At 41.2% G+C, this 20,551-nt stretch overlaps 1 protein-coding gene across 1 annotated transcript in view; it reads right to left on the bottom strand.

The window, feature by feature from the left end:
• Window positions 1-11,995: 11,995 nt before the first annotated feature.
• Window positions 11,996-20,551, bottom strand: part of Pfdn4 (prefoldin subunit 4) — an 8,956-nt gene continuing 400 nt past the window's right edge. Inside the window, exons 2-4 of the mRNA XM_015479768.2 lie at window positions 15,446-15,553; window positions 14,559-14,699; window positions 11,996-12,392 (exon numbers count right to left, since the gene is read on the bottom strand). Of these exons, the coding sequence (XP_015335254.1) occupies window positions 12,261-12,392; window positions 14,559-14,699; window positions 15,446-15,553 (381 nt within the window). The 3' untranslated portion in view covers window positions 11,996-12,260. The remainder of the gene's footprint in view (window positions 12,393-14,558; window positions 14,700-15,445; window positions 15,554-20,551) is intronic.

The raw sequence follows: 20,551 nt of genomic DNA, 5'->3' as shown, positions 1-20,551 counted from the left end.
CTTCATTTGGTGAATTCATAGCTGTGTGTCTTTTTTTCTACTCCCAACTATAACCAGGAGTCACCAAATGTTAAAAGGCTTTTTCAATTAAGTCAATAATTAAGCTGGCATTGTTTCCACAGAGTCTAAGATATTAGCTAGGCAGGAAAGATACGAATCCAGTTTTGAAAAATAAATGCCTATACTCTCCAATAGTAGAGACCTCTTATAGAGATGTGACTGGGCAGGCTTCTGAGATGGGTCTCCATGTCCTGCTCCTGATTCCCTGGAATTTCTCTCTTTGGGTTATCCCATCCCCTGGCTTGAGGGCTGGACTTATTGGCTTGCTTCTCACAAGCAGAACATCTCAAGATGAGATCTAGTGACAGATATTCTGTGGTTTTCACTTTGGTCTCTCTCTGTCTCTAGGGACATGACATCCCTAGAGACAGACCAGTTGAGAACCTAATGCAATTGAGTTTGGATGTGGTTCTTCTGAGATCTGACAGTGGCATCTAAGTGAGCTCTGAATCAGACCATCCCCCTGTTAAGCCTCGTGATGACCTTGCTCCTGGCAGACACCTTGGTTACAGCCTCATGAGAGACTGAGCTACAGGTATCCAGCTGAGCTGCTCCCACATTCTCCACCTAGAGAATCTGTGCGTCAGTAAATCTTGGCTGTTTCCAGCTACTAGATTTCAGGGCGATTTGCTATACAGCCATAGATAACTAATACAAATTGCAACTGAACCTCTCGTGTGACATCCACATTGTCAACCGTGCAAAGCCTTCAACTGTGAATCCGGTCGTGGGAAGCTGAAGTGTGGTGTGGTCATTCATATTCATTCATTGAGTTTCCCGAATGATGTAATTTCTCTAGGTATTCATCTCCATTGGGTGCCAAGAATTGATCTCATTTTCCACTTGTTTCAAATGAGATAAAATATAAATTTAGAAAGAGGGGAAGCTGGAAGGCACTGTAAGAGGTTAAGCAAGAAAACTGAAGAGATCATTATTAAGTCTTCATTTTTGAAATAGACACTTTCTCGGGAAAGTAGTCGATTCTTCTCACGCAGATACGTGAAAAAGGACCTGCGAGAATAAAATTGTAACTGTAGAGTCAGATGAGAAAGCAGAATCCTAAACACAATGGTAAAAGAACCACAGGATGCAAGAAGGGCCAAAATGCTGCAAGACTCGTGAATGTTCTCTCCATCTGAAATGAACTGGTCATTGAATATGTAGACGTTTCCAGGCTTTCTCATTCTTGGTGAGTGTTCACTGTTTCCCAGGACCTTGGATAGTGTCCCCATTCCTGGAGTCGTCCACTGTGACTCCACTCACAGCTCCAGGAATAGAGCTCATGACCCAGGCCTGGGAGATCATCCACTGACAGGCAGAGATGGGATCTAAGCTGGTTCAATCGACAAACCTCTAGTTTTTGTTTTTTGATTTTTTTAAGCTCCAGGAGGAAAGTTTTTATTATTTATTTATTTATTTATTTATTTATTTATTTATTTTTGTGGCATGTACCTAAAAGGATATAAAGATGGAGCCACTGAGATCATTTCTCCATGATGCAGGATGACAGGAGAGCCCAGATAGAGCTGCTGTGGCTTGTGGCCTTGTCCTGCAGACAGCAAGAGAGGTAAAGTCGGATGGCACCATGTGACCCTGGACACCAGTCCTGTCTCTGAAGCCTCAGTTATGAGCACCAGTGAATTTCCTCCTGGGCTTCAGTCAGTCTGAGGAGACATTTTGGGCTGGTTGGTTTTTTGCCTTAGATCCCATTCAACAGGGAGTGTCTTAATGCCTTCAGGAGTGATCGTTTTTAGAATGCTTGCCTTTTCGCTTGAACTATCCCAAACAGTCTCATTGCTTTGGATCAGCTTTCCTCCAAATCAAATTTTAAATGTTGTCAGCCAATGCAAAAAATGGAAGCGTATCTCTTATAATAATAGCAACCATTGAGCAATTAATAGGTATTGGGTATTGTCTGAAGCATTGTATATGTTATGCCATTAGTCTTTATTTTTCTAGAATCAGGAGAGTAAAGCCATTAAAACACAGACTCTAGAACTCAAGTGCCCCAGATTTGGTTCTTCCTTCTGTCCCTTTCCACCAGTGTCACCTTTTTTAAATCTCTATGACTCAATTTCCCTGCCCATAAAACAGAGGTGATGCTGTCCTCATAAAACTGTGAACTGAATGAGTCACGATTCATAAAGTGCTTGGCGCACAGGAAGTACTGCCTGTTGAAGTGTCCCTTTCTCTTTTTGTTCAGCTGAATAATTTTTTATGGGTGCATAATAAATATACAGAAGAGTGGGTTTCATTGTGGCATATTCAGACTGCATATAACATAATCTGATCAATTTCTATCCCCAGTACACTTCCTTGCCCTCCCTCTTCCTCCCTGACCCCCTTCTTCTACCTCGCTGGTCTCCCTTCTATTTTTTTTTTAATTTTGATTCATTAGACACTTGCAGCACAACTTTACATTTCTATGATTGTACATGAGGTAACGTCACACCATATGTGCAGTCATATGATGACCATCTCATTCCACCATCCCTTCTATTTAAATGAGATCCCTTTTTCCATGCATCTGGATAATTTGATTAGCAAATCCTGATTTTTTTTAAAAAATGTTTTTATTAGTGCCTCATAGCTATACATATTAGTGAGGTTCATTTTAACATATTCACACATGCATGGAATACACTTCAATTCCCAGTACTTCCTCCTTCCCTCCCTTTCTCCCTCCTCCTGCTCCCTTCCTCTACTCTACCAGTCTTCTTCCTATTTAGTTTTTTTAATTGTTTATGTGTATAAAAGTGGAAAACACTGTGGTATATTCATATATTTATATAACATGACTTGGTCTGTTTTATTCTGCGGTTCCTCCCTTTCCCTTCCCTCCTTCCTCCCTTCAGTTACCCTTCCCCTACTCCACTGGTTTTCCTTTAATTTTCATTGGATTTCCTTCCCCCTTTTTCTCCTTATTTATCTCTAGCTTTCACATATGAGGGAAAAAACGTTCAACCTTTGACTTTCTGCATCTGGCTTATTTCACTTAGCATGATGTTCTCTAGTTCTATCCATTTGTCAGCAAATGCCATAATTTTGTTCCTCTCTATGACTGAGCCAATCTCCATTGAGAAAGAAACTTTCTTTATCCATTCATCTGTTAACAGGTACCTGGCCTAGATCCATAACTTAGCTATTGTGAATTACACTGCTATAAACATTAATGTGCCTGTATCACTATCATATGCTTATTTCAGTTCTTTTAGATAAATGCCAAGGAGTGGGAAAGCTGGGTCATGTTGTGGTTCTTCTATTCCTAGTCTCTTGAGAAATCCCTATATGCTTTCCAAAGTGGTTTACTAATTTACAGTTCCATCAAAAATGGATGAAGTATACCTTTTCCCTATATCCCCATCAGCCTTTATTGTTAATTGTATTCTTGAAGTGAAATGAAATTTAAATGTAGTTTTGGGTTGCATGTCCCTGATTGCTAGGGATGTTGGATATTTTTTTTCCTATGTTTGTTGGCCATTTGTATTTCTTTCTTTGAGAAATTGGTTCTTTTGCCCATTTTTGGACTGGGTTAATTGTTTTTGTTTTTTGCTTTGTTTTGTTTTGCTTTGGTGTTAAGTTTTCTGAGTTCTTTATATATTCTGTCAGAGGAGTACCTGGTAGAGATCTTTTCCCATTCTGTAGACTCTCTTCATACTCTGAATGGTTTTCTTTGCTTTGCAAAAGCTTTTTAATTTGATGCCATCCCACTTATTGATTTTTGGTTTTATTTCTCTAGCTTTAAGGTCTTTTTTAGGAAAATCAGTGCCTGTGCCTATATGTTGAAGTGTTGACTATGTTTTCTTCTAGCAGTTGCGGTGGAGTTTCTGGTCTAATTCCTAGGCCTTTGATCAACTCTCAGTTGAGTTTTGTTCAGGGTGAAAGGATCTAGCTTCATTCTTCTAACAAGAACATGCAGCTCACAGAAGTGTTTCTTATTTATGGTTCAACACTGTAGACACTCTTCTGCTCATTGTCCCAGAGAGGAATCCAGTCTTATGTGGAAGCCCTTTTACATCCCACCAAGACAGCCACTTTAAAATGTAGTTCTAGTACTGAAGCCAAGGGCTGAGAGACTAAAAACAGCTATCATCTTTGTATCCTGGATGTCACCCAGCACAGCATCCTGCCAGTGGTTATTAATATGATGTGGATAAAGTAATCCAAAAGATATCTGCAAAGACTACAATGGCAGACATCAAGTAGAGAACACTAGCACGGGAGTCAAGAATTGGATCAACCATGGGGCTGGGGATGTGGCTCAAGCAGTAGCACGCTCGCCTGGCATGCGTGCGGCCCGGGTTCGATCCTCAGCACCACATACAAACAAAGATGTTGTGTCCGCCGATAACTAAAAAATAAATATTAAAAAAATAAAAAAAAATAAAAAATAATTCTCTCTCTCTCCTCTCTCTCTCTCTCTCTCTCTCTCTCTCCCCCTCTCTCTTTAAGAAAAAAAAATTGGATCAACCAGGCTGGGGTTGTAGCTCAGTGGTAGAGCACTTGCCTAGCATATTGAGGTCCTGGGTTCAATCCCCAGTACCATATAAAACTAAATAAACAAAATAAAGGTATTGTGCCCATCTACAACTAAAAAATATTTAAAAGAAAAAAAAAAGAATCGGATCAACTATTGCTATTGCTGTGTAACAAATCTCTCCAAAGTGTAGCATCTAAAATCACACACGTGGATTACCTCACAGATTTGTGTGCTGGGGATCTATGAACCATGTAGCTGGACACCTCTGGAGGGGGATATTCCGCAAAGATGCACTCCAGATGTCCAGGGCATCGGGCACATCTGGAGGATCCAAGTGGAAGCTCATTTGTGTGGTGATCAGCAAGATTCACTCCATCCAGGGTGATGGGACTGAGGGCCCCCATTCCACAATGGCAGCAAGTGGATGGGCTCCTTCAGTTCTTTCACACGGGCCTCCCCAGCTGACTTTAGCAAAGCAAGCACACAAGAAAAGAGAGAGAAAGGCGTGGAATGGGATTTCACTGTTTTGCCCTTTGACCCTGATGGAATCAGCCATTCCGGGCCTCCATTCTCCAGTCTATGAAAACTATATTGTAATTTTCCAAGATCCCTGTTGGCTCCAACAGGATTCCAAGAGCCTCTGAGAAGCTCAGGGGTACACAGCGGCAGAGCTGCCTTTGACACCTATACAAGCTCACCTGCAGCAGCCAGATGGCTGGAACCTTTCCCCCATCCCCAGCATGACATCTCACAGCCTCCCCTGCCAGAATGAGGAAAACACTAGAACATGCCATTGGCTCTGCTTCCTGGGCCAGGAGGAACTTGGAGGGAAAAGGGGGCCACTGTGGTTAAATGCCAGTTTGCAGCATTTGAGAAAGAAAGAGCACAAAATTTAATTGAAATGGAGAATTTTATTAGTTTACCCTGAAGTGTCAATAAAAACTGGTGCCTGGCAGATGGTTTTGCTGTGGTCCCAACAGCAGCTCTGTCTTGAGGTTAATAACCCTTCACTTTATGGACTTATTGGCAAACTCTCTCTGTGGTATTTAAGTTTGTTTAGATGTTTTCTTGACTGTTATTAAAAAAAAAAAAAAATCTGTCCACTACCGTTTTTTCATCTACTGAGGAAAGTTCACACTCCTTTCCTTTTGAGGAATGTTCTGGAATCTCTTTTAGCCCATTATAGCAATGAAGCAGGATATCAACTAAAAACCACATTTAACAGTTTATTGATGTTGTAAGAAATAAGTTGTTGTTTTTTTTTAAATCCCTGACACGGGTGTATTTGCTTTCCTTTCCGTTAAGGAAGGGCATGCTTCCTTCAGATTGAAGAGAGGGACTGCACATTGCGGAAGAGCCATATTTGGTTAAAATTCCAAATGAAAGATTTTCTTCTTTACTGTTAATTACAGGGCTTTCGTCAGCCCTCATTGATCCTACAGATGTTCCTGCTCCCTTCGGAATTAGCTATGAGTTGGTGGCCTGTGAACTGGAGTTAGCAGATGTTTGTCATTTGTCCTTTCTTGTTCTGTTTTCCTTAATGTCTTTTAAATCTTTAAATGATTTGCAACCTTTAAAAACCAGGAGATGTCACACTAAAAGAAATTTAGATTTCCGACTTCCCTGAGCTACAGGAAGGCTTGGTGACTCTGGCACATGCTCCAACATGGTGACAGCTGGCTGAAGCAAAGAGGCCATTTCCTTCTTTTGGTGGGGCACATCCTTGTCTGTCACCACCATCTCCCCAACTCCCAAGTGCTCTAACAACTATGCTATTAATAAGCAAAAAATGAAAGTCCATAAAAGCCAGTGACTTCATCGTTGAGAAGATAGTGGGGTGGGTATAAACTGATGCCCTAGAGAGTTCTGTCACTGTGAAATTGGGCAGCTGCTACTCCTCCAGCCTGCTTCGTTCATTCTTGATGAATGGGTGAGGCACTGGGTGGGGCACGGCGTTCTGGTCTGAACACCTTCTGCCATGGGATATTGCAGGGAGACCCTCAAGGGCCAGATGGCATTTGTGCAGTTTTGTCCATGAGTCCTATTGTAGGCATTGAATTTAAGTGACCTTCAGTTACCCTGAATGCATCACCACGTTATGATCTCCAGGGACACTCAGTGTTTTGGCTTCCACAGCCTCTTCCTCCAAAGGTAAATATTAAAAAGTGCATTTTATGACTGCTGAGCTATAAAGACATGCACAAACCAGGTTGGATTATATTCATTCTTCTTTTCTGATTTTAAAGGAATCATTTTGCAAGGGCAGAAGGCATAAGATAATTATGTAGTGGTTTGACTCGTTTTCTTTGCATTGACATTGGCTTTCCTGTTGGTTTCTTATTCGCTTTCTTCATATTACTTGGTCTTCAGAGCAATCACACCCTCATTCTTGACAGAACAGGGAGGTGTGTTATCTTGGTTTTGTGTTATTAGCAGCTGCGATGCCAAAATTAACCCATATTTTACACTTCCTCATTGTCCTGCCTGGCACACAACTGTCGTTAAGCACACAGAAGGAAGATGTCTAAGCACCCTGGTGTGTCCCATTTAACATCTAGAACTTGCTCTATGTGCTCCTCTAGTCCCTGGTTCATCCGTGTTTGCCTGCCTTTAAAGACTTCCATAAAAGTTACAAGCACCAGTCAGTAGCTAAGTGCTATTCAAACCCTGTGGCCAAATACCATCTATGTTCTTGGAGGGATATTTTTTTCTTCAGTGCTTTTTCAAAGGGCTTCCAGAATGATTCCGATAGCAGGCAAACAGGTAATTTAACACTTTCAAGGAAACTCGGATTCTCGGCCACAGTGGATGCCACCGTCCCCAGTAGTCAGCTGGCTGCCATAGACGACAGTTCACTCCGGAAGCAGAGCTGTGCTTTCTGCTCAAAGCTAGAAAGCAGGACTCATAATTTACATCAGGGCCTGTTTAAACGCTAGCATTTTGTAGCATTTCATTGATTCCTCTCCTCAACCCCCCTTCAAAAACAGATAGAAATTGCACAAAACATCATTTCCATGAATTACACTCTCTTTCCACCCTGACCCCCCCCCCAGTTGTTTTATAATTTTTCATTAAGTCAAAAACTCTTCACTATCGTTTGAACCCAAATGCCATTTTATCTCGATGGCTGAATCTTTTATCTATGGCTGTTTTTAAAAGGAACAAGAGAAGTAGGATCTCTTCTCATCAAGGAAGAAGGCTGCCCTGAGTTCTATTTTTCAATCACAGCCCCCCCCCACAACCCATAGACACCCACGGCCTCCTGTCACCTGACATTCCAACTGCATTAACACAAGACCATGGCCAAGTGCCTAAGAGCAGGGCACCTGTGGGCCATGAAAACTTTAATTTCTTTTAAAATCAGGAAGAAAAAAAGAATGTAATCCAGCCTGGGCAATGTTTGTCATGATAGGTCTGCAGTTATAAAATGCACTTTTTAATATTTGCCTTTGAGGAAGAAGCTCTGGGAGCAAAGACACTGGGCATCCATGGAGACCATAACGTGATGACACATTCAGGGAAACGGAAAGTCACTTGATTCAACTCCCACAACAGGACACATGGTCCAAACTGCACAAATGCCATCTGGCCCTCGAAGGCTTCACTGAGACATCCCATGGTAGAAGGTGGAAGGCCAAGAGCTGGCAAGGGTTAGCTCGAAGGGCTGAATTTATGACAAACAGTTCTCAGTAACGAATCCACCTGCAGTCATAACGGCCCATGCCTGAGGACAGAGTCCTCTGACCCAATCCTGCCTCACCTCTCAGCACTGTCACATTGGGGATTAACAGAACAAAGTTCCGTTCCAATGCATGAACTTTGGGGGACACACTGAAATCAGGCTGCTGTGAAAACACTCCACCTGCTCCCAGAGTTCCCATGCTGTGTAGCTTTAAAAGACCAGGTCCATCAGCCATCATCTATCATTTGATGGAGAAGCTTTTCCAAGGTTTAGTCCTGTGAGACTCTCACCCTTCCTAGGATCCCAGGTGCTGCCCATGGTGCTGGCCCTGAGTCCACCCTGAGATCCACCAAACTAGACCAGCTGCTTTAATGGATTGCAAGCCTTTGCACTTGACGATAGTCACATCACATGGAAGGCTTTTTCAAAACATCCAGTAGCCCCTTGAGAATCACTGCCTATGCAGCTCTGGTGTCTGAGGGGAGGGAATCAATATTTCTGGGGTGGGTGAGGTTGAGGTGGTTGGCAGGGATCAGCAAGCTCTTGTAGGCCACTGGAGCACTGGGCATTGTCCCCACTACCTCCTGCTTCAACCCTCTGGCTTTGGCCCCTAGGACCCTACACTCTTGCATCTCTCTCCTTTGCCAGCTCTTTTTCCTCCCACCAGCACTTTTTCTAAGTTCCAGTCTCTCCTGGAAAAAGCCACCTCAGCTGCTCAGGGCACAGCCCCTGGATCAGCCACCATCATTAGTGAGTCCCTTACAAATGCAGCCTGAGGTCCTAGCCCAACACACTGAACCAGAACTTGCATTTTTAAAAGGTCTCCGGGTGATTTTTGTGTGCTTTAAATGTTAAGAGAAATTATTCTCAAATATACCTCCCCAGCCCACATACCCTAAATCTCAAGGCACCATCCGAATGGCCAGTTAAGTCTCCACATGGTCAATGCCCTAGCAATTCCAGGCATCCAAGACCATGCTCATGCTCCTCCTCCCCTCCCCTTCCCCAGCCCCTCTGTGCCCACTGCAAACCAGACACCCCTGACCTTCGTTTGTTGACAGCACCAGCAGGGTACCAGGGCTCATAAAGCCAAATGAGGACAGTTGTTAGGCAGGCCACAAAAATGAGCGCCATGGGCTCAGTGTGGACCAGGATGACCCGAGACACCTATTTTGTCTAATGGACAAGCAGCTGAAGACTGCCATTTGGAAATATGGTTTCAATGTTCCAAAACTATGAATTTTTATGTGAGTGCTCTGAATTTTATTGTGGCCAAAAATTCAATTTAAAAAAAAAATTAAGAAAAAGAAAAGTGTAGGCTATAATTTCACCTATGCTCAAAATCAAGTTCTCTTTGGCTTTCTGTTCCCTTCAGCATCTGCTACTATCAATACTTCTATTTAGCCACCTCTGAGTCCCAGCCCTCCCTTTCTTCTGCCAGCTGACTCGATGCACCAAGGAAGGTGCAGGGACATCAGGTTATCTCCATCTCCACCTCTGTGAGGTGAAACCTACCTAGCAACTGCCACATTATTTTAAAATACTGTTCTGGTCATGCATGTTACCTTCCAAACCCTGTAGAGACTACCCTGGCCTCCAGCTGTCAAAACCCCCATCTCCTCCCTCCCTTAACTGATCCTGTTTTTGACTATAGCTTTCAAGCCTTGGAAAAGGTAACAGCCGTTGTGGAGATGGAAAGCTTCGAGCAGTAAAGTCTGCAGCACAGCCTAACAGGAAATTTCAGTACAGAGCTAATTATTTCTCATCTTGTTCCTATCAAAAGCCTGAACTTCACATATCATATCGCGCACCTGAGTTTCCAAACTGGCAGCCAGGGGGTCAAATCTGTCTTACAAACCTTTTGTTTAGCCTGTGCTGCTTTTGAAAAGGTAGCAATTGCACTGTCTAAAAATTGCACATAAAAATCAGAATTCTTGCCTTAAAACAAATACCAGTGATAAATCTAGATCAAAACGTCTACATGGTGACTACTGGCTGGAGCCCAATGTTTACAGTCTTCATCTAGTCCAGTGGTATAACTACAAATGTAGGAGAGGGCTATGGGCAACTTTAGAAATGAATTGAACCAGTACTCCTGATGTGCTGAAATTCCACAGGTAAATGGAGGAAAACAAATTTAATGGGCATACTATAACCTTTCTATTCCCACTGATGTTAGATTTTTTTAGCTTTACTTGGTAACATGCAAGACAAAAAATTTCAGCCAGGTGCATAATTCCAGTTCCAAGCACATAAGTCAGATGAGCTGTCATCAAAATTTATAAATGGGCAAACAGAGTTGCCCTCTCTGCCAGATCCACCATTGGCACTTCCAGATCCACCCATTCACCACCTGTATCACTAATGACTTTTATGGACCATCTCTGGATTCTGGTTGGGTTTAGCCAATGGTGGGGCCCAGTTGGACTCCGGAGGGAGAATGAGGTTAGGGTTCTCATTCCCCATCACTGCAGGTCACAGGTGGATACGTTCCTCCCTAATGAAGATAGCCTTTTCCTGGGTTCCAGAAAGGGAGAGGTAGGTGCTCTCTACCCTGGCCTCTGAGGGTCCCCCTCTACCATTGTGATCCTGACTTCAGTTTTCTCAAATTACTTTAACTTGGGCATGTTCTCCACTTCCTGTGGCAATCTGACTACTCCAGCCTCAATCTAACTGAACATTAGCCAAAAGCATTCAAGAAGAAATATCACCATGAGAATTATTTTCTAGAATCTGAATATCACTGCTGGAGATTTTGCAGCAATTTTAAGTCTGTCTTCATATTAAGAATTTTAGAAATCACATATTCCTCTATCTTTAACCTTGAATTAATGTTTATAAACATTTAACCAGAAATATATATTTGCAATATGTATAGCTTTGAAGAGGAAAAAATATTTCTTCTAAAATTATGAATCTTAAACCCTAAAAAATTATCATCTTTATATTACAACATTTCCCTTGGTATCTTGGCTTATCAGTGCCATCTGCTGGGAAGGATGGTATACTTAGGTCTTCTAAATTCCCAAATGTGTCCTTTTGGGGAAGGAATGGAAGGCAAATGCTCTTTATTTAAAAATCTGCCGTACTTTTAAATATACAGCTGCTCATTTTCCGCATCATTGTCAATATATACCCCAATTAATTACAAAGCACTGAAATTATAAGCCTAAAATTTATAATTTCAAAAAATTAAACTTTTTCTCTACAGACATACATCTCTTGGTTTCCAAAATATTCTTTGTTCTTCTGTTGTTTGCTCTATATTTATATGAAGATTGACATGGCCAGGTGCAGTGGTGCACACCTGTAATTCCAACAGCTCAGGAGGCTGAGACAAGGGATCCCAAATTCAAGGCCAGCCTCAGCAACTTAGCAAGACCCTGTCTCAAAATAAAAAAATAAAAAGGCTGGGGGGTATGGCTCAGGGGTTGATTGCACCTGAGTTCAATCACCAAGACCAAAACAAGTTTGACATGCCTCACATGTCTGGACATTACCCCTTTATTTAGCAACATCTATGATAGTGATATATGTAAAAAGTATGTTTGATATATGTTTAACTATGTCTATTACATATATTTATGTACACATTTTTTGCAGCAAATGACAAAGTTTTCATTGTGAACTGAGCAAGCAAGTGCAAGACTGCCCATCTTTTTGTGGTTTCCACCTTCCTCAAAGAGCAACTGATGTCAGATACATAAAGGGGACACAACTTAAATTTTATCAATGAAAACTGCAACAAGTATTCTAAATAATATAGAAACATAGACGGTTGCTTAACTGATTTTAATAACATGACATAAAGCCCCTAAACTTGATATAACAGTTATGCAAAATACATAGATGAATACTGTCTTTTTCAAAAATATAAAATAAATAAGCACGACATGTGAAAATAGGCAAGTTTCCATTAAATAAATGAAAAGTTTAAAAAGAGGAAATTTTCTTTTCCATATCATTTGAAGAAGGGAAATTATCATTTTAAACAATATTCAAGTTTATTAAACAAATAAAAAAAGTATTATAAAATGTTTAACTTTCATCAGCTTCAAGATTTATGTTGCTGCCAAATTTTGCATATAACTGAACTTTCAAATCTGCTAACACCCGCTGAATTGATTCCACTCTGGATTCTAAGGCGTCAATTTCTTCTTGCAAATTTTTCTGGAAAAAAAAAATAGTTTAAATTAATTCTATTCAGTTGGCTGGTTTCAGAGCATCTGTGTCTGAAATAATATTTGGAAAGAATTTCAGGTCAAGAACTTTCTAAACTTGGACATGCAGCTAAATGACACTGATAATTAGATCTGAGACAAAAGTCTAATTCAGGCCCATACTTATTTAATCACAGAATAAGTCATGACTGTTTCTCGGCTTTGCTAGTCTAAAAACTGAAGCAGCTACAAGAAAATTAATTCTTAAATTATCATAGCCTAATAAAGAAAGAAGTACATACAAAGACTTCTGTAAACATGTATCATGAACTTGCCTGCCTTCTAACACAACCTGTCCCATCAAAACACACAAAATCACCAATAGTTAAGAATAACAGCCTATAGTCAAAATCTGGCAGTTTTCACTATGAAGCCTCTAGGGCTAAACTTTGGAAGAGAAGAGCAAGACTTGCCCACAGATGGCATACCCATTAACATGTTAACCTCAGGAGCAAAGACAAACACTTAGTTTTAGCAATGTTATTCTTTTAGAAGTCTAGCCAATGGTTCTCAAAGTGTGGCCCTCTGCCCAGTATTGGGGCAAAAATCACCTGGAATTATTAAAAATACAAATTCTAAGGCCTTACCCCAGGTCTCATGAGTTAGAATTTCTTTGTGTTGGGCTCAACAACATCAATTTTTAACAAATCCATGGGAGATTCTAATTCTAAAGACTGCTAAAAGTTTGAGAGCAATTATTACAAGACAAAAACTAGAAATAGCCAGATGCAGTGGCCATGTCCCTAATTTCAGCAACCTGGGAGGCTACAGCAGGAGGATCAAGAGTTTGAGACCAGCCTAGGCAACTTAGGGAGACCCTCTCAAAATAAAAAAGCCTGGGGTTGTAGCTTAGTGGTACAACATCCCTGGATTTGATTCCCAGTAAAACACACACACACACACACACACACACACACACACACACACACAGAGAGAAATAGAAACAAGACATGTACCTATTAAAAAAGAGAAAATTTCCATATCAGAAAATCCAATCAACCAAATAAGACTAGAAGATTATTTTTAAATTACAAGTCCATCATATCCCCCTTTCCTCAAAATCCTCTGCTCTAAGATGGGGTGGACCAAATGACAGCCCACAGGCCAATCCAGCCTGAAGCTCGTTTCTATAGTTTCACTGCAGCACAGTCGTGCAAATTCATTTACCCATCTTATTTTCACAGGTTTATTGGACGTGGGTTTAATGCTTGTTTAGGCATATAAATAAGGAAGATTATCAATTTAAGTAATATTCAAGTTAATAAAGCTAAAGTTGAGGAAATGTTTGAATGCCCTTGGCTTCTCACACGCTAGCTCTGTGGCTGTTTCTCATCGACAGCCCAGAGGGCATGCAAGTTAGTGAGCAACTGCACATAATGCACCCTTGTCTCAAGCAGTGCTAAAGAGCCCACACTCTGGCCCAGTCAGTACAGGTCTCTGATCATTTCCTCAAAATAATTTTCTAAATGTAAACAAAGATTTATGTGTAAGAATGCTCACTATGACAATACTATGACAAAATATCAGAGACAAGTTGATATTAACAAGAGCAGTAAGCTAAATTAATGTCCAACTATACGGTATTAAAGATGGTAGTAAATAAGCCATAGAAAATGACATAAGTCTGCCTGAGTCCAAGAAGGTTCCCAATGAACATGTGCTAGGTGAGTAACCAAAGTGTGGAGCAAAACTACACAGAGAATGAGGAAAAGAACAAGATACATGAGCATGTTCCCTATGGATGGTCACCTCTGGACAGTGGGATTACAGGAAGTTTCTCTTTTGTGCTTTATAATGTGCTGTACTTTCTAAATACTTTCAGTTAGGAGAAGATTCCAGTGTCAGAAGACCACTGTTTACATGTCACTATGAATAAGTACTGTAACCTCTCCAAGCCTCTATTTCTCTTCCAAATTGGGATAAAAACGGATCATCATTAAGATTAAGTAAAATTACGCTGGCAAAGCATTGAGAGCCTGCCTGGGACGGTATAACAACCCTTAATGTTACTTAACATCCATTATTTTCCTCCACCCAAAATTACATGTTCTTTAAAGTGATGTAAGTCCTAATTTAAGAATTAGACCTTGTCACCCAGGGAAAGACTCCCACATACCTTTGCTTCCTCTAACATTTCCTGTGTTTCCTCTTGAGAATGGCTAATGAAAACATCCCCAATTTGATAAGGTATCATTAAGCAGTCATCATCTGCAAGCATGATGTCATCACAGGCATCTTCTAAATTTTGGAGTTGTTTCTATAAGTGCAAAAGTGAACAGCAATGAAAATGTCTCAAGATTCCCCAACAGAACTAAAAGCCAGGTTCAATATGGGGACACCAACTTTCTGAGGGGCTCTTTCACAAAGGTATCACCACACTAAAAATAAGACAAAACTCTTACCCTTAGATGACACCTCACCTGGAATCACTGAGGAGCAAACACATCGTCCTCTGGATGTTTCCAGACTGCTATGAGCACCCTACCCTACGTGGACTGCCGGTATCTGAGATCACTCAACATTTCCACTTTAAACAATTCCCCGCTGGTGAAGCCTGCCTTCTCACAAGAACCAAACAAAAAAAACAAACAAATCTACCTTTCTCAGCCTTGCTTGCTGAGATGGGGGCTGGGGGGAATAATAGCTTAATTTCCACCAACGGAATGCACATGAACTGGACATTTTGAGAAAGCTGCAGGAGAAGCTGGGCACAGGCCTCAGGGACATGGGGTTGCTGTAGCAGCAGCTCGGTGCTCCTCCTCACCAAGAAGGCTGCTGGCTCTGGGATCAGTGGAGAAAAAGCAGTTTCGTCCCTGGTCAAGTTCCCTCAGACACAGTTCTAGAGGCCCTCACCAATTCTGTTCTCTCCCATCCCTTAAAAAAAATGACTTTCTACTTAGGGTAGACTGTGTCGCCGACAACAAAAGCCCACAGAGATATACTTAACTGTGCTCAACTTTTAAAAATAAACAACTTTTTATTTTTCCGAAATAAGACAAATACCTTTTTTACTTCTATTTCTTCCTTTAGTTCTGTGATTCTACTTGTATTCCGGGCAAATTTGTTTATCTTTTGCTGATCTTCAAAAGTAACATTGACATCTTCTGCAGCCTGAAAAAAAGTTTTCAATTTTTTGTAGAATTTTAATGAAGAAGTTATAGATTAGCTTATTTTACTAAAATATCAATAAACTATCCTAATGTAATCCAGAATCATAAAACTTATAGAATATCACAAATGCCTTAGTTTTTGCTCCATGAGCTTCAAATTTGTTCATGAATCTATAAATTTTTTAACATTATAGAAAATAGTGCCTAACTTTTATACATTCCAAATATAAACAACATTTAGTAAGTCAGAAAAAAGAAACAGCTCGTCTTTGGCCAATAGTAGACTTTCCCAAGGCAGAACACTCTTTCATCAAAATAACCCAGGGAGCAAAAAATATGTGGTCAAATAATGTTAATGCCTCATATTAGATTTTTTCCCCCATAGAGTTAAAACGTGTATAAGCATATTGTTAAGATCATAAATATGAGAGTCTCTAGTTTTTAATCAAACTGATATTCAATGGCTATACCCTGTACATAGTAAAAATTATATTATAATGTGAAGCTTGTTTATATGTCTTCATAAGGCACAATTCACTATAAAATGATAAAGATTAAATGTTTATAAAATGACAAAAATCCAAAAGCTTAATATTTAAAAACTTAGCATATAATGTGATTAAATCTGCAAATAAAGAGTGCTTGGATGTCATAAAGCATAAAGTACTAAAGTTAACAGCTGACACTGATTGAGCCCTTACTATACACTAAGAACTTTCTAGGCATTTGATCATCTCTACTAATTCTCCAACCAGTCTTAATAAGGGGGATTGTCACTGCTATTTCACAGGTGGAAAAACTGGCACAGAATTTAAATAATTGGCCCAAAGTCGCACAGCCAGAAAATAAAGGAGTCTGATTTTTACCAAGGCAGCCTGGTCCCAAGAGTCCAAGACATGCCTGTGGGCTCTAAGAATTGGAATGCAAAAGTATACGCGTATACTTGTGTGCACGTGCGTACATGAGTTTCTGCATACTTAGAAGAGGCAGCAGGAAGTTCCTGGATTTCATCAGGTTCTCAAATGGGCTCTATATATTAAGAAATAATTAAATACCAGACTCTCCTTAGAGATTCCTTTATAAACAGGTGCTCTTATTATAAAGGACTAACAATGTATGGTATAAAAATAGTTGTTACTGAAGCTACATTATTATATCTATTAACACATTTAGTTTATCATATAACTATATAATAAATGCAGCTTCATAAGGATTATCAGCTTTTTTGCCAATGAAAGATGAAAGGAATGAGTTCACGATATCCACACTCCATCCTTTGTCTCTTGTGACCCATGACATAAAACATAAAACTTTTATTTCTCCAGTACTTGAAAGTCAACCTGTAGTCTCAAGCAGGACGGCTCAGTGGCCAGAATATAAAGGCAGAAACCAGAATTGAGCCCTCCCTTTTATTAGGCTCTCTTCCCAATAAGCCATTTCACATGCATTAGGCCCACCACCAGATCCCAAGCACATCCTAAGAAATCCCTTACATCATTATTGTGTAGCTTTCTGAGTGTTCAACCCCACACAGTTTTTATAAAGTGGGAAACATGGAGCTATACTAAAGAAACCACAGGAACACCTATAAGCAGGTGTCTTGGCATTTAAGTAATTCTCCCTATATTAGAACTACCAATTTCCTACGCAGAGAATAGAGAATCCTAGAGCTCCTGCTTGCCTAAAAAGTTTATGCCATTTTAGTTAAATATTGAGCTCCAGAACACTTCATATGTATTTATAGCTGTGTTTGCTATCATGAGGATTTTAAAGGGTAATTCATGTAAAAGTACGTAGGAGCCTGACACAAGTAAAGCTAATGGTTTCTGAATTTGAATCTAAATCATGATGAATCAGACTCAAATATACATGTGCACATGGGCTTCTGAACACTTAAAAAAGTGAAAGTGCTGCAGAGAACTTGGTTACTGCTCTTTTCAAAACAGACATTTCCTGCTGTAGACCCACCAAAAGGCAAGCACCAGTAGGCACTTAGACCCTGGTGCACAACTCCTAACAGGGGCTATCCCACTAGGGTTCAGGGCTGCAACTGGTGTGTCAAAAGGGTATGTACCAATGTTACTGTACACTGCCCTGTGGGGTGGTTCACAGCAGGGGTAAGTCACACCTTCAATGGCCAGGGGCAGTGGCTTCTGGTTGTACAATGCTATTCTAGAACACTTCTATGTTTCCTGAACCTGCATTTTGGCAGAAAGGGTAATGCTTTTTTTTGGTTCCAGGGACTGAACCCATGGTGCTCAACCACTGAGCCACACCTCCAGCCCATTTTTATTTTTTATTTTGAGACAGGGTTTCACTAACTTGCTGAGGCTGACTTTGAATTCCTGATCCTCCTGCCTCAGCCTCCCAAGCTGCTGGGATTACAGAAGTGTGCCACTGTGCCTGGCTGAGAGAGAATAATTCTTAATTAGGGTCCAAAACATTGAGAAGTAAATTTACTCCTGAAACTGTATGCAAAGTGGCATGCATATTAATGTGCACCCTTCTTGCAAGCAAGCGGTCTTGGTAGCTTTCACAGATTTTCAAAGGGATCCACAATCCCAAAAGGTTAGGAACACTTCCTTAAGAGAAACCAAATGTAGTTACTGCCAGTGTTGCGATTTTCTAGTATTCAAAGCAGCACAGAGTGGAGGAAAGTCACAGTGGATGCCAATACACCCAAGCAGGAACTTTAGGTAAATTACTCAGTTCTCTTGACACCACCTCAGATTTGTCATCTCTAAAATGAGAAGCTAGTTCTACCTTACAGGGGTGATGAAATGAGTACTGAGAACAGGGACTGGGGATGTAGTCACTGTTCAATAAATGATAGCTAAGCACTTTACCTCCTGAACACTCTTTAGCCAAACTCACTACAAAGAACAGATGCAGGTATAGAAGGAAATCCTGCTAGGCCTAAGAGAAATATGACTGCTCAGGGTTCAAGGGAAAATTAAAATTCCCCAACCTCTGATTATACTCTTATCTTTAAGAGTTACTATCTTATGGGATTCTAGGAGGAAGTGAACCATGCTCAATAATGCTCTCCACTGAGTTTGAGTAGTGACAGCTGAGTCCCCAGAAAGAAAATGGCCAGTTTCAGTCGGTTTTTACTTTTTAAAGGTATCTACCAAGACTCTGTATGTGATTTTTGCTTTGTACTTTCATGCACCTTTCAAGCACACAGTCATGAATTTAACAATTATTTAGTAGTACTTCCTATGTGCCAGCCACTGTGACAAGAGAGCCTCAACCCTGCCCTCATTAATACCTGCCAGCTTTCATTTGGTGGGGGGAGGTGGCAAAAGACAAGATGAACAAGATGATGCTCAATGGCAATAACCATGCTGGTGACAATAAATAGTGTAGGGGTGGAAATCTTCACTGCTGGCACTATTTAACCACGTGCTCTGATCTCCCTGATTCTAGCCTTCATCTCGCAAGCCCTTTCCCTCCACAGCTCTCATCAGAGATGGAAAGTTCAGCTTCCTGTGTGACTACTGGCTGCTTCTCCCCCAAGAGTTCACCCCACTGGGAGGACACAAGGATAAGAACTTCTTAATGCCCACACTGTTATCTACATCATTTAAAACTGAGACTGTGTCATATCACATGCTCAAAAAAATTTATTCAATGAATGAAAGAGGAAAAAGGTTGGTAATCTGTCCAAGGTTCAAATCATTCTTCTACCATTTTCTCAATGTTCTCATAGTCTCTGTACTACTTTCTGTATCTGTACAACAGGAATGAACCCACAACCAGTGTCTTCCAAGGAATTAAAGGCCATATGACCAGGGAGGATGCAACTTAACAAAACAAAGGGGAAGGGAACCTCAGTTTCATACCTGCCTGAAACCTCCAGGGTCCCAGACCTTACTCTGTTCCTAAATAAGAATTTATAAGGGACGGACCACAGGGTGAGCAATGCATCCTGACTCCCAGGTTTAGCTGTCCCTTGATCTTGGGCAAGGTAGGATAACCCAACAGCATCATAGAAGCTATAGACTATGTGATACTAAACAGCAGGAGAGTAAAGAAGTACATTTTAAAAGTAGTTTTAAAAGTGGAGTGAAAACAAATCCCATCAGCTAGAGGATTCTCAGCAAGAAACACCTTTCACAGTTAAAAAGATTCTGGAGTAAGAATGTCTTTAAATCCTAGCTTTTGCCTCCCTTTCCTCTTCTGCCAAATAAGGATAAAAACAGTTATCTCCCAAGAGTAGTGAACCAAGATAAATAATAAATGAAATGGGCTAAGAACTGTCCTAGCACACAATAAAATATCAATATTTATTAGCTGTTATTACTTCCCCTCTCCCCCGCCCTGGTTTCCTTTTTCTTCTATCTAGATAGCTGGGAAGACTTGCTGGTTATAAATCCCAAATGGAAGTTTACCTTGCTTTTGAGTAAAACAGTGTGATGAAATATCACGCTATGCCCTATAAATATATATAATTACCATATACCTTTTTAAGATAAATATTTGGAAAGTGAGCTGTGGGGAAAATAAAATGACCAAATCTGACATCCAGCTCTGCTTTGGAGCAGCAGGGTCACTGCGGGACTACAGCCTGCTCTTAGTCCAGGTGTCCCCATCCCGAGTCGCGAGAGGACCGCAGATGACAGATGCGCGGCCGCTGGGCCATGATACCCCATCGTCAACAGACCCTTGGCTTCACCCTGCAGGGCGAAGGGCACCACTCTTCACCTACAGTAAAGGATCAGCTCTGCTCTCCAGCTCCCCGGGCTGGGGCTGTCCACCGTGCATCCGCCTGCTTTCCCGCTCTTGGGGCTCAGGCAGTCCACAGTGCACGGGCCAGCTCTATTCTCCCACTCCCGGGGCTCGGGCTGTGCACCGGACACCGCCCGTTCTGCTCTCCCGCTCACGGGGCTCGGACTGTGCACGTGCACCACCTGCTCCGCTCTCCCGGACCCCGGGGCTCGGACTGTGCACCGGACACCGCTGCCTGTGCTCTCCCGCTCCCGGGCCCCGCGACCTG

The sequence above is a fragment of the Marmota marmota genome, unplaced genomic scaffold (assembly GCF_001458135.2).
Source record: "Marmota marmota marmota unplaced genomic scaffold, marMar, whole genome shotgun sequence".
NCBI lineage: Eukaryota > Metazoa > Chordata > Mammalia > Rodentia > Sciuridae > Marmota > Marmota marmota.
The sequence above is the reverse complement of the archived record's forward strand: the minus strand, read 5'-3'. Positions and strand labels throughout refer to the sequence as shown.